This window comes from Trichosurus vulpecula, chromosome 1 (assembly GCF_011100635.1).
Source record: "Trichosurus vulpecula isolate mTriVul1 chromosome 1, mTriVul1.pri, whole genome shotgun sequence".
Lineage (NCBI taxonomy): Eukaryota > Metazoa > Chordata > Mammalia > Diprotodontia > Phalangeridae > Trichosurus > Trichosurus vulpecula.
In genome coordinates, this window is record NC_050573.1 from 513,151,207 (window position 1) to 513,166,577 (window position 15,371).

At 38.4% G+C, this 15,371-nt stretch overlaps 1 protein-coding gene across 2 annotated transcripts in view; it reads left to right on the plus strand.

Annotated features, from left to right (window-relative positions):
• The window catches only part of SECISBP2 (SECIS binding protein 2), a 67,440-nt gene that overhangs the window by 47,116 nt on the left and 4,953 nt on the right, over positions 1-15,371 (plus strand). For both annotated transcript variants that reach the window (XM_036740935.1, XM_036740936.1), the window contains 5 exons: positions 997-1,135; positions 3,596-3,767; positions 4,795-5,015; positions 10,260-10,414; positions 14,605-14,803. In XM_036740935.1, coding sequence (XP_036596830.1) covers positions 997-1,135; positions 3,596-3,767; positions 4,795-5,015; positions 10,260-10,414; positions 14,605-14,803 — 886 coding nt within the window. The remainder of the gene's footprint in view (positions 1-996; positions 1,136-3,595; positions 3,768-4,794; positions 5,016-10,259; positions 10,415-14,604; positions 14,804-15,371) is intronic.

Below are 15,371 nucleotides of genomic sequence, written 5' to 3' on the forward strand. Positions count from 1 at the left end.
AAGAATAAGTGATGTGAGGTCAAAGTGAGTTCAAAATACTTCCCCAATCTATAGATTATATGTTTAGGGGAAATTATTTCACCTACTTAAGGGGAAAATTCTTAGGACTATTTTTAACTGAAATATCCTGGTCTATATCTGGCCACTGGACCCAGGTGGCTCTGGAAGAGAAAGTGAGACTCGTGGCTTTGCACGGACTTCTCTCACTAAATCCAGTTCACTTGCAAGTCATGGCATCACTTTTCTGATGTCGTGATTCTCTTTGAGAAAGGATAAGCAACAACAACATGGCAATGATTGTACCTTAAGTATACTTTTCTTTGAGGGTGGCACAGAAAATAGAAGTAGAAAACACTAGCAGCTTTTTGTCTAATTTGTAGGTTTGTGATAGCATTTGGTTTTTTTAATTTGTTTTGTTTTACATCCCCTGCCTTTAAGGCTCTCTTACATTACTTTTTAGTTGAGAGCTGGGTCATTTTGATCTATTCCAGTAAGGATAATGACTGGTATTTATATAAATCTTTAAGGCTTACAAAATGCTTTACAGATATTTTATCTTATCCTTACAACCACCATGGGGAGTTATTATTACCCTATTTTGCTAATGAGGAAACTGAGTCAGTCAGCAATTGGTGACTTTCCAAGGGTCACACAGCTAGAAAGCGTCCGGGGTCAAATTTGAACTCAAATCTTTCTGGCCTTAGGACCAGTGCTCTCCACTGCATCATCTAGCTGCTCAAGTAGAATGGGATGCTGAAGGACTACAAGAAAGCATCAGTAGGCATGGACAGTGGATGCATGTGCTAAATCTGCTGGCTGCCGTATGAAATATGTTATGAATTACGCAGTTGAACAGCAAAAGCAGATCATTTGTTTCTTTGCGCATCGGGAGCATTATTACTTGGACAGCTTTTTTTCCCCTGGGAGGTGGTAGTCTTTTTGAGAAACTACTCCCTGTGTGTATGTCATCGGCTGTTGTTGAATTTTATTTTAAAGATTATTTTGAAAGAGCGAGAAGAGAGAAAACAGAAACATCTCTTAGAACAGCTTTCAGTTCCAGCATTTACTCAGAGGATTGAGCAAGATTTGGCGAATAATGTTAATAATAAATCACCTGACCAGGTGGCCCAGCCAGGTACTGACTTCTCTTTGTTGGGGTTACTTCTGAAATTTTGAAAATAAGTAGCAGTAACAGTGATGACAGATGGGAGGTGGCCTGTGCTTGATATTACTATGGACAAATAATGATAGCTAATGTTTATGTGTCATGACGCCCTTGGGAAATGGTTAAAATTTACCCATTACTCCAAAATATGAGTGCCACAAAAAGAATTAGAAGTATGATTTGAACTTCCTTCAGTTTAAGACAGTGTCATTTATTTTGTTTGTTTTTGGAGGGAGGAAGACAGGGCAATTGGGGTTAAGTGACTTGCCCAAGGTCACACGGCTAGTAAGCGTTTCCAGTGTCTGAGGCTGGATTTGAACTCAGGTCCTCCTGACTCCAGGGCCAGTGCTCTACTGACTGCTCCACCAAGCTGCCCCAGTATCATTTTTTTTAAGACCCAAGTATTCTGGTTCCTGTATTACTTATGAAAACAAAGCTCCTCACAGCTTATATTACTCTACTTCTCCCACACTTTATGGACAATCCCTCTGATCTTCTTTATGGACAATCCCCCTGATCTTCTTCTCTCCATTCCTCTCACATGGCACTTCATCTCCTGTCTTTGTACTGACTGTTCCCCATGCCTTGATTGCAATTCATATAACTCCTCTCTTGCTTTAAGATATCACTTCAGGTCCACCTTCTCTTCAAAGCGCTTCCTTATCCCCCTAACTGCTAAACAAGTGAAGTCAGGCATTTATTAAACACCTCCTATATACCAGCCACTGTGCTAAAAGCTGATGCCCTTCTCCCTAATTAACTTGTATTTATTTTATATTTATTCTACATGCACACGCGCACATGTACACACACACACACACACACACTCACACTCACTCTGCTTCCAACAATTGAATATAAGCTCCTTGACATCAAAGATTGTTTCTTTTTTTGTCTTTGTATCCCTAGAGTCTATCATAATACCTGGCATATTGTGGAACTCAATAAATGTTTGTTGATTGTTTGACTCTGTTAAATATAATTGATATGTGGAATTTTCTTTTGCTTCTTAAACATCTAATAGAGATAGAGACCAGACTTGTTATTTCATCGGGGTTAGTATTATTTGGGTATTATTTTATGACAAATTGTAATTTGGATATTATAAAATAACCACCAGCACCATGACGATGATGATAGATAACATTTATGTAGCATTTTAAGGGTTTCAAACGCATATCTTATTTGGTCCTCACAACCCTGTTTTATGGTTAAAGATACTAAGGCTTAGAGAATGTATCTAGAACATGACTCAAACTTATATCTTCCTGATTTTAGATGAGAAAATTCTCTCTGCCAGTGCAGATGGACTTCTCTACACTGTATAGCCTCATGGAGGTGCCTGAGAAAGCTTATGCGTAGGTTTAGTGACTTCGCCAGGGTCACATAGGCAGCATGCATCAGAGATTTGACTTGAACCCATATCTTCCTGGCTCTTAGACCAGTCCTCTATCCATAAGTCCTGATGGCAGTCAGACTCCAAACAAACTCAGACTCTAAAGCCAGTTAGAATTTTAAAAATAAGACATTATAAATTAAATCTTAAGACAAAATATTCTCCCTTGTGAGGGATGTGTGTTGCTTCCAAGCCATTACTACTTTTGTTGTTGTTATTGATAACAGTGTTCTTTTGGCGGGGGCCAGGGGCTTTCATTGGAAGGGAGAAGCGTCCGGGCCTGTGGTCTCATTGGTATGGTTACTGCATCCAGTGATCCATATTGGCACTTTGTCAATAATTTAGTCTTAGAGAGTTGCCTGGGGGGCACCGAGAGGCAATGTAATCTGCCTATAATCACACTGGCTAGTATCTGACACAGAACTTGAACCTAGGCCTTTCTGACTTAGCTCTCTATCCACTACTCAGTGATACTTGTAAGGGTTACAAAGCATTACATACATAATTTAATTTGATCCTTAAGAAATCACATGAGGAAGATCTATTTTGGCTTTTATAATCCTCATTTCACAAGTAAGAAGCTGAAGATCAGAAAGGTTAAGTGACTTGTTTCAAGTCAAATGTTAATATGTAGGAGGCAGGATCCAAATTTTAGCCTTATCACTAAATAATTATTGTTCCTACTTTTTCCAGGACATTGTTCAGCTGTTTGAGTTATAGTATGTTTATATTTTAGAAGTGTATGCTATACAAGATAACAAGATATAACAAGATAACTGAGATAGAATAGAATTCTGTATCTGGAAGTGTCACTGGTGACTTTTAGAATTGTTTAGGGCTTTATGATTTACAAAGCATTAAGACAGCCCTATAAGGTAATTCATGCTTTATCCCTGTTTTACGTAAGGGGGTAAACAGAAGCTCAGAAAGTTAAAGCATAGTGTACTTCATACATTTAAGGAGGTTGGGCTTTAAAGAAGGTCATGGCCTTCCGATTTGTACATATTAAATTGCACAAAACTTTTTTGTTTTAGATTCTGAGAAAATAGAAGCAACAGAAGAATCAGTTCTTGATTCTTCTACTGTTGAAGTGGAAAACACATCTGAAGAACCCCTAGATGAAATCCGACAGGATGTGGAAGTTTGCCCTGCTGTTACACAGCCAGTTTCTCCTTTTCCAAAGATCCATAGTAGGAGATTCAGAGAGTGAGTATCTGGAAACCTATGCACTACTATTAATTTATATTGAGATCTCTGTAAGAAGCTTTAACATAGTGGAAATTCCACATTTCCATGTGGAGATGAAACTAACTGCAGCATATCTTTTCAGGTTTTATCTGCCATTGTAAATGATTGCCTTTATGTAATATTCTGACATAAACAACCATAGTTATACATATGCTGCTTTGCCATAATTCAAGTTAGCTTTTCAGCATAAGAACTTAGCTAATTTGCTGTATTGACAAACATTATTATAATATGTTTTGGGGGGAAAGCTTAACTATCCTGTCTCTATGTCAACTGAAACTTATATCCTATCATAGGATAGGAATAAGTACTAAGCGTGCTATTTCATTGATGAGGGGATTCTTTGGTGAAGAAATTTACTATTAGAGTTGGCTAAAGCAGGAGAGATTTAGTGTCTTCCCCAGAGTCACCTAGTAAGTATGTGTCAGAGGCAGGCCTTGAGTACAGATCTTACATCTTTGAAGCCTCTCTGCAGATGGTTAAGCATAGTTTATGGTAAAGATGTTCTTTAGCCAGACTTAAGGGTAGGGATGGGGGTGATATGTGATTCCTAATGAGAGTAGCTTTGAATCTTTTCCAACATTTCTGAGTGCATGAAAAAGCCTCTGTTGCATCATTCTTCCTTCTCAGTCTTCCCTTCCTCTCTATAAACTTGACTTGCTATGGAACAAGACAGCAATTGGGTTATATACGGGTGTCAAAGTCCAGAAGTTGAAATGGCCAGAATTGAAGTTAAGACCCAGGGCTGAGTCTGAATGTCTAAACCAGGAAATGATCTGAGAGGGTGGTGATTAAAGAGAGAGGAAGTTACAGTTGGAGAAGAGGGCTTTAATCCTCAAGAATACCAAATTTCTAATGATTATTTATTGAAGTGCAATTTCCTGAAGAACCTTCTGAGATGTGTGTGTGTGTGTGCGCGCGCGCACATGTATGTGTGTATGTAGTCCAGAGTTTAATTTTTAAAATCATGTGATGTTTCTTCTAGTTACTGCAGTCAAATGCTTAGTAAAGAAGTTGATGATTGTGTGATGGATCTTCTAAAAGAACTGGTTCGTTTTCAAGATCGTATGTATCAGAAAGACCCAGTAAAGGCAAAGACCAAACGCCGGCTTGTGATGGGACTCAGAGAAGTGCTCAAACATCTGAAACTCAAAAAACTGAAATGTGTTATTATTTCTCCAAACTGTGAAAAGAGCAAATCAAAAGGTATGTCTGTTGCCCATTTTAACGAGCTTAGGAACATGAATTCCTTGTAAGGATTGTTGTCTGTGTAGCCCCCTAACAAATGAGCATGGATTTGACCAATTTAGGGAAGTTAACCAAAAGGTATGCTTTATATAGTCTCTGCAGTTCATTTTTTGGTTCCATTATTAACTGTAGTCACAGACCGAATCTTCATCTATATAAAGCAAATTTACCCAACTAGGCCCAAGTTGTCCGGGATGCTCAACAATAGGCAAAAGACTATGGCTATAGCCACGAATGCCTACAAACCTCAAGCCTCATGGAGTTTTGACCCAAGAAAAGGTTTCCCCTTGTCCCTTTTTTTTTAAACATTCTTTTCAAAAAAAAATTTAGTAGATTTTATTTTTTCTCCAATTACATGTTAAAACAATTTTTAAACTTTTTTTTTAAGTTTTGAATTTCAAATTCTGTCTGTCCCTCTTTCCCTACCTTCCCCCCTCCATGAGACAGTAAGCAGTTATGTGGAGGTTATACATAAGCAATCATCTAAAACATTTTTGTATTAGTCATTTTGTACAAGAAAGCTTGAATAAAAGAAAAAGAAAGTGAAAAATACCATGCTTCAGTCCGTTCAAACAGTATCAGTTCGTTTTCTGGAGGCAGATAGTGTGCTTCATCATTAGTCCTTTAGGAGTGTCCTGGATCATTGTACTGCTGAGAACTGCTAAGTCGTTGACAGTTCTTTGTTGGATAATTTTGCTGTTACTGTGTACAACGTTCTCTTACTTCTGCTCACTTCACTTACATCAGTTCTGTAAGTCCAGGTTTTTCTGAAATCTACGTGCTTGTCATTTCTTACAATATTCCAATAATATTCAATTACAATCATATACCACAACTTGTTTAGCCATTCCCCAATTGATGGGCATCTCCTCAATTATTCTTAGCTACCACAAAAAGAGCTGCTATAACTATTTTTGTAAAAATAGGTTTTTCCCCTTTTTAAAAAAATGCTTTTGGAATATAGACCTAGCAGTGGTATTGCTAGATCTGTGCCCTTTGCGCATAGTTCCAAATTGCTCTCCACAATGGTTGGATTAGCTCACAACTCCACCAACAGTGCACTAGTATTCCAGTTTTCCTACATCCCTTCCAGCATTTATCATTTTCCTTTTTTTGTCATATCAGCCAATCTGATAGTTATTTTAAAAACAATTTTTTCCCCGTTCTCTTCTTGTAGGATTTTATTGGGAATATACAGAAATAATGATGATTTATATGGATTCCTTTTTTATTCTGCAACCTTGCTGAAGTTGTCATTATCTACAGAAATCGATAATTTTGATTCCTCTTTGTCTATACTTGTCCTTTTGATTTCTTTTTCTGGTCTTATTGCCATATGTAGCATTTGTACTACTATATGAAGTAGTGGTGATAATGGACATCTTGGCTTTACCCCATATTTTAATAGAAAGGCCTCTATTTCCCCATTACATATAATGCTAGGTCTTAGTTATACATAGATACTACTTGCCATGTTAATGAAAAATCCATTTAATCCTATGTTATCTACAATGTCCACACATATACTACACCAGACCCCCAAGAATGAGTGTTATATTTAAAAAAAGTTCTGCATCTTTTGATAGGTTGTTCTTGTTATTAATATTATGATGGTAGTTTTCTTATTGAACATTTAGTTCAGCGGTGTCAAACTCAAGTAGAAACAGGTCGGATTTTGAATTGGAAAACCACAAATTAACATCTATGTTGTGAGATGGCTAATGGTTCAGTGAATAGAGCACTGGCCCTGGAGTCAGGAAGACCTGAATTCAAACCCATCCTCAGACTCTTAATAGTTGTGTGACCCTGGGCAAGTCACTTAACCTCCATTTGCCTAAATCCTGGATCTCTTCCCTTGTGAGAAAAGGTGATCCACTGAAGGAAGTGGCAAACCACTCCAGTATTATTGCCAAGAAAACCCCATGAACAGTATGGTCCACCAGTCATGAACAGTCAGTCATACACAACTGAATGATGAACAACAGCAAATATTTTACTGTATTTTTCTTAATTTTTGACTTAAAATTCTCTATTATATTTTAGTCTGCTTCAGATTGGTACTTTAGAGTTTTGTGGGCTGCTTATATGATTTCTGTGGCTTATTGCTGTAGTCTCTTTGCTAATATTTTACTTAAATTTTTTCATCAATATTCGTTAATTATTCTTTCTGTTTTGACTTTCTCCAGCATAGATATCAAAACTATATTTGTTTTATAGAAAGCATTTTTGGGAGACCCTTTTAAAACTTTTTTCAAGGACTTATATGATATTGGAATTCACTGTCCTTTGACTGTTTGACAGGATGTTCAATAGAAATGTGAAATTTGATAGAATATACCTATGACATTATGTGTGGTCCTAGGTTTGTTTGTTTTTTTTTTCTCGTGGGTGATCATTTATACCTTGTTTAGTTTCCTTTTTATGAGACTGGATTATCACAGGCCTCTATTTCTTGTGTTCTGTTAATAGGAGCTTTTTAAAAACACACATTTATTTCATTTATACATGTAATTGGATAAAATAATTTCTTTTACTGCTTTTTTGTTGTGAATTCATTTTTTATTTTTCATTTATTTATTTATTTGGTGTATTTAGTTTTCAGCATTGATTTTCACAAGAGTTTGAATTACAAATTTTCTCCCCATTTCTACCCTTCTTCCCCCCCCACTCCAAGATGGCATATATTCTGGTTGCTCTGTTCCGCAGTCAGCCTTCCCTTCTGTCACCCCACTCCCCTCCCATCCCCTTTTCCCTTCCTTTCTTGTAGGGCAAGATAAATTCCTATGCCCCATTGCCTGTGTATCTTATTTTCTAGTTGCATGCAAAAACTTTTTTTTTGTTTGTTTTTGAACATCTGTTTTTAAAACTTTGAGTTCCAAATTCTCTCCCCTCTTCCCTTCCCACCCACCCTCCCTAAGAAGTCAAGCAATTCAACCTAGGCCACATGTGTATCATTATGTATAACCCTTCCACAATAGTCATGTTGTGAAAGACTGACTATATTTTGTTCCTTCCCAATCCATCCCCCTTTATTGAATTTTCTCCCTTGACCCTGTCCCTTTTCGAAAGTGTTTGTTTTTGATTACCTCCACCCCCCTCTGCCCTCCCCTCCATCATCCCCCCTTTCTTTTTATCTTCCCTCTTCTTTCCTGTGGGGTAAGATACCCAACTGAGTATGTATGATATTCCCTCCTCAGGCCAAATCTGATGAGAGCAAGATTCACTCATTCCCCCCTCACCTGCCCTCTCCCCTCCTCCTACAGAACTGCTTCCTCTTGCCACCTTTATGCGAGATAATCCACCCCATTCTATCTCTCCCTATCTCCCTCTCTCAATATATTCCTCTCTCATCCCTTAATTTTGTTTTATTTCTTTTAGATATCTTCCCTTGATCTTCAGCTCACCCTGTGTCTGCTCTTGCGCACGTTCTCTCTCTCTCTCTCCCTCCATATATATATATATATACACACACATACATACACATACATATATACATACATACACATTCACTTATATATATACCTAAACATATATATATACACACATATATGTACACATATATACACACACACACATATATACATACATATATATACATACATACACATACACATACACATACATCTGGGCTCTGCTCTGCTCCGCTCCCAGTGACGTGCGATAGACCTTACCCCATGAGTATCCCGGCTGTCCTGGGCTATAGCCCTGCTTCCCTCTGCCATTCCATGGGTTCAGCAGTTCTAGAATTTGTTCAGAGCCATTTTTTAATAGGTGTTTGGAGGGACCTGGGGTGGGGCTCATGCAAGTCTGTGCTTTTCACCTGCCATCTTGGCTCTGCCCCCAAACACTCTACTTCATTTCATCATCAAAAAAGGTTAGACTATTAGTATAGACTCTCAAAATCATGAACTTTCTTTCCTTATATGTAAACTTAGATATCTTGCCAGCATCACCTCATGCTTGGACTGTTACAGTGACCTTCTTGGTAGTCTCCTTGTCTCAGGTCTGTCTTTACTTCACTTTATCTTCCAGTCAGTTGTCAAGATTAGTCTTCCAAAAACACAGGTCTGACCAGTATACCTATCCCCTACCTACACACTCTGTCCTCATTAAATCAACTCCACTGGCTGTCTGTTACCTCCAGGATCAAATATAAAATCCTGTATTTTGCTTTTAAATCCCATCGTAACCTGGCCCCTCCCTGCATGGTTTACTTTCCTTCACATATCCTGCAATCTAGTGGTACTGGTCTTCTTGCTCTTCTTCCAAATGACACTCCATCTCCTAACTCTTTGCCTTTTAGTGACTGTCCCCTGCCTGAAATGATCATCTTTCTCATATCTACCTCCTAGCTTCCCTGGCTTCCCTCAAGTCTCAGCTAAAGTCCCAATTTCTGCAAAAAGGCTTTCTCGGCTCTCCTTAATTCCTTCTCTGTGAGACTGTCCCCAATTCAATTTGACAAATATTTATTAAGCACATACTATGTGCCAGGCAAACATTGGGGGTACAGACAAGAACAAGAAAGACAATCTCTGCCCTCAGGGAGCTTACAGTCTAATGAGAGAAGACTACACACAGAAAGAAGCTCCAAAGTGGGGAGGGTTTTGGGAGGGATACTAGGAGGGGGCAACTTGTTCCATGGAGTTGAATCCAGGTAGAGTTGCAGGTGGAAAGTGGACTGAGCTGAAAGTCCCAAATACTGCCCTCTGTAAAGGAAAGCTCATGGAGGAGTTGAGTGCTTTGCTCTCCCCAATTTTTCTGATATGTATATCGTTTTGAGCTCCTTGAGAGCAGGGAATATTTTTTGCCCTTTTTTTCTCCATTGTTTGGGGCAGTGCCTGATACATAGTAGGCACTTAATAAATGCCAGTTAACCGACTGGTTATACGATTTGACTAGGTTCTAACTGGGACTTGGAAGACTTTTTAGATTTGTTTTTTGACTGTATTAAAGTGAATAGTTTATAAAGCATACTTCTCCTTCTGAATAGAAATTAATAACATTAAGCCATAAAGTTTTTAAAGGATAGTGGTTCAATTGGTATAATGTGTTTGTAGATGACATAAATTTGCAGATTATTGCTATTTTCATTTCGTTTTCACTTAGTACAAAAATTGACTTAATAACAAAAAGTGTCTTTTGTTACCAAATCTAATATTTCATTTTAATGCCTCTCTACCACTTCTACATTCTTTTCTCTAGGTGGTTTGGATGAGACATTGCATACCATTATCGATTATGCCTGTGAACAGAATGTGCCATTTGTGTTTGCTCTCAACCGAAAAGCTCTGGGGCGGAGTGTCAACAAAGTAGTACCAGTCAGTGTGGTGGGAATTTTCAGCTATGATGGTGCACAGGTGAGCTGAGCATGTACTCTAGTGTTTTTTTTCTTCTTTCTCTTAGCACTGTGACCAGCCATCTCTTTACACAGCTTATTCTCACTTTAGAGCAAGGATTTTTAACTCTTTTAATGACATGAACCTTTGTGGTGAAGCCTATGGGTCCCTTCTCTGAATAACATTTTTAATTGTTGAAAATGTTCAACTTTAGTTAGCTTAGTGGAAATGACAAGTTCATGAACCTCCTGAAATTAATTCATGGACCCCAAGTTTAGAACCCTTGGGAAGATTCTGGTCTCTCTGAAATAAACTATTAACACATTCGATTTATAAAGCACTCACCATTTTTTTTTTCGAATTTCTTCTCATTTGTTTTCATTATCTCCAAAAGGTAGGCAGGGAGCAAGTGTTATCATTTATAAATGATAATGGAGAAACTTGGGGCAGCAGTGAAGGGGAGTGAGGCTCTTCAATGTCTGAACTTATTTAGTAGTCTGGTGGACAAACCAAGATTGGCATCATCTCCCTCTTTTCTCTTTAAGTTAGTTATTAATTGTATCATTTATTGTCACTTGAGGTACCTACATACGTAGTGTTTTGCAAACCTGAATGTTGTATAAATTTGTTAGATGCAGCTGCTACTCCTCTTCCTACTACTCTTTTAAACAAAAGAACTTTAATGTCCTTTTATATCTTTGAGAAAAGGTAAGCTTTATTATTGTTTTGGTGGAAAATGCTTTTTAAAAGATTTCCTTGAGAACTTCGTAAATGAAGTTTGGAATGTGTAGCATGGAATTTTTCTTTAGGGTGATATTTTTAGTAGGTCTGTAGTTGAATTCTCCAAGGATGTGTCCTTGCCTCATTATTGTTTAACATTTTTAACAATGACTTGGATAAATGATTCACTTACCAGCTTTGCAAATGACTTAAAGCTAAGAGGGGTCAGGATGGCCAATTCAACAAGTTAGCTACTGTTTACTAAGCGATAATGCAGGTGTAAGGTGAAGAAAGACTGGACCAGGGTAGTGGCAGTGTCAGGAAGGGGGTATTTATAGAAATGTTAAGAAAGAAAAGTTGACAAAACTTGACAGCTGAGTGTATATGGGGTTCAGAGTGGTAAGAGGAAAATGAAGAGTCAAGAACGACCTATTTAGGATAACATACCTGGCAGGTTGGTAATGCCCTTGACAGTAATAGGGAAATTTGTAAGAAGGGATGGTTTTGGGGGTAGAAATTATAATGAGTTCATTTTTGGACATTAGTTTAAGATGTTTATGTGCCATCCAGTTTGAGATATCCAATAGGAAGTTGGAAATGTGAGATTGGATGTCAGGAGAGAGGTTAGGGCTGGATAAATAGATCTGAGAATCATCTGTATAGAGAAGATAATTAAGGTCAGGAAGTTGACTAGATCACCCAGTGAAGTGGTATATTGAGGGAAACAAGAAGAGGGCCCAGGAAAGAGACTTGGTGGACATCCATGGGTTAGAGCAGGGATGGGAAACCTGTGGCCTTCTGCATCCTTGGGTGCAGCCTTTTGACTGAGTCCAGGTTTTACAGAACAAATCCTTTTATTAAGGGGTTTTGCTCTGTGAAGTTTGGATTCAGTCAAAGGGCTGTACTTGAGGACCTAGAGGGCTACATGTGGCCTCGAGGCCTCAGGTTCCTCACCCTTGGTAGTGGGTGTTATCTAGATGAAGATCCAGCAGTAAAGAAGACTAAGAAGAAGTGGTCAGACAGGTAGGAGGAGAACCAGGAGAGATTGAGGAGCAGTATTTAAAAAAAAAAAACCTATTGAGAAGAGAATATCAAGGAAAAAAGATTACTAACTTTGTCAAAGGCTACAGAGAAGTCAAGAAGGATGAGAATTGAGAAAAACCATTAGGTTTGGCAATTAAGAGGCCACTGATAACTTTGAAGGGAGTAGTTTTAGTGGAAAGATGAAATTGGAAGCCAAATTCCAGAGTCTAGAAGAGAGAGTAAAGAAATGAGACACCATTGCATATGGCCTTCTCAAGGAGTTTAGTTAAGGAGAGGAGAAATATAGGTATAGCTAATGGGGATGCATGGGAATTTTGAGGAAAGAGAGAAGGTTGTGTTTGTAGGCAGCAGAGAAGTAGGGAGAAAATGAAGAGTTGAGAAAATGATTTGTGGCTGTTGAGAGGATGTTAGAGGGGATGATCTGCTGGGGAAGACAGTATGGAATGAGTATATGTAGAGGGGCTTGTCTTGGCAATAAGAACCAGAAGTTAGTGTTTGAAGGAGTATCAGTATGCAAATTTGCTTTTCACTACTCAGGCTGCTCCTACCTTAGATCAGATCTTTATCTCCTCTCAACTATCTGGATGACTGAAATTGTTTCCTAATTGGTCTCGCTAATGCAAGTATTTCCCCATTCCAGTTAATTCTCCACAAAGCTGCCAAAGTAATATTCTTTTAAACTCAAATCTCTATTTCCCTATTTTGGTCTAGAATCAAATAGAAACTCTTCCATTTGGCTTTTAAATCCCTTCACAACCTGGCCCCAACCTATCTTTCAAGCCTCGTAGAGAGCACTCCCCTTCTCCCACTACATTCCGTATACACACTAGCTTTCTCTGTTTTTACCCAGACTTTATACTGTCTCCCATCTCTATTCTTTTGTTCCGACTGTCTCGTAGGCCTGAAAAGTATTCCCTCATCTCTCTCTCATATAATTTCTAATTTCAGAATGATGTTCACATACTGTTATCTACATGAAGCCTTTCCTGATTTTCCCCAACTACCAGTTATCCTCCTTCCCTAAACTACCTTATATTTATTTGGAATATATGTATATATCTTGCTGATTGTCTCTTTCAATAAAATATAAACTCCTTGCAGGCTGGGATTGTTTTATCTTCATCTTTTTGTCCCCACCACTTTATACAATGACTGGCATGTAGTAGGCATTTAATAGATAAATTATATTGAGCCAGAATGGTAATAGTCCTATAAGTTTATAAGGATTAATTTAAGGATGGGAATGATTTATTCTGAAAAAGAGAAAACTCTTTGCACATGATAATCTTCAAGCATTTCAAGGCCTGTTACACAAAAGAAGGATTAGGCTTGTTCTGCTTGGTCCCCAAAAGACAGAATGAGGAACATTTCATAGAGGTTGCAGAGAGGCAGATTTAGACTTTGATATGAGGAATAATGTGTATAAGTTAGAGCATCCAGAATTAGAAAGGACTACCTGAGGAGCTCATTAACTGCTCTTGACTAGATGTCTTCAAGCAAAAGCAAGAGATGACCACCTAACAGTTTTGCTGTAAAGGAGATGCTTGCTCAGGTGCAGATTGGAATTGACCAGTGAGGTTCCTTTGAACTCTAATTGTGTATTTTAAATTAAGTTTTTACTGCATCTGTGACTAATGACTAAAGTTTTCTTTGGTGAAGAGAAGGGCCACCTCTTCATCTGAGACAGGAATGAAGGAGGAGAGAGTGTGGGAAGATGCATGAGTAGCATAAGATAAGGAGAAAGAGAGAAGAGAGCCTGTAGCCAGTGGCCTCAGTTTTTTCAGTGAAGTAGGAGACACAGTCCTTCCATGAAGGGGATGCTGTGGGATAATTGAGGAGAGAAGATCTAAAACAGCCACTGTGGAGAACGGGATAGCAAACTGACTATTAAGGGCTTGCTTTATTTACTACGGTGATTGTGATGGGATGACCCAGTTGTGATTAGGTAATGTAAATCAACAGGGTTTCTTGCTTTCTTCCATCTCTGGTAAGCTGCATGTGAATAGGAGTGAAGGAGCTGGATGATGGGAACAGTTCAGAAAGTGTTTTTCAGCAAAATATAATATAGGTTAGGACAAGGAGGCAAAGGGATCCCAGAGTAGAAGAGGATGTAGCAGTTCAGGAGTGATGGGAAACAAGTGCAATGGGACGTTAGGTCTTGATGAACAGGTTGCATTTGAACCACCTGAATTTTACTTTGTCATAAAACTCCTGAATCTATAAATAAAACTGCTGACCCTCTTTATCCTCATCACTGCCACTCCACCCGTTCTCAACAAATTTGTTAAGATAATTATTTCTTCTGTTTATTGTTGCGTCTGCTCTTTGTTCTAGTACAGACATCCTTCTAAAATTTTAAGATAAAAAAGATTTTAAGAAAAAAATAATTAGACTATGTTACTGTTTAATGTTCAGGAATCACCAGTTTGCTTTTTCTTCTATCCCAGGATCAATTTCGCAAGATGATAGAGCTTACCATGGAAGCCAGACAGGCATACAAGGTTATGTTAGCAACTTTAAAAGAAGGAGCTGAAGCGCTACAGACAGAGAATCCTCTCCCCACCTCGCTTACTCCGCAGGGCCAGAGTTGCTCTTCGGAACTTAGTAAAACAACTGATCCAACAAAAGAGGAAGAACCAAATTACAGTAAGTGACACACTTTTGTTTGGGACTCATACTGGTGTTTCCTCTACTTTAACCAGTGTTAGTAAGACCTGCCTAACAGGAATCATTACAATGTGATTTGAGGCCATAATGTTTATTGAAGTTCATGGAACATCAAAGATAAAGGGATCCTAAAAGTCATCTAGCACTATCTGTCTGCCTAGAGGTGGGCTTCACCGTCAGTCCTCTGCTCACATGAGGTCACTGCAGGGACCAAATTCCAAATTTTAATGCTGTTTTCTTTTATATTGTTGATTCTTCGGAAAGTGAAACCCCAAACAATTGTACTTTGTTAAGAGCAAGTAGTTACTACACAATCTTAGAGCTAGAAGAAACTTGATAGGCTGTCTAGTATAACTTGCACCTGAACAAAATTCCCTCCACGGCATACCTGATCCTCAAGCTTTTGCTTAAAGACTCCAGTGAGTGACTCCCCTCTCTTTCCTAAAGGGTTCCAGTCTATTTTTGGATGGCTCTGAGTGTTAGGAAATTTTTTCTTTGTATCACATCTCACTCTGATTTTCTATAGCGTTCTATTACCATTGCTCTG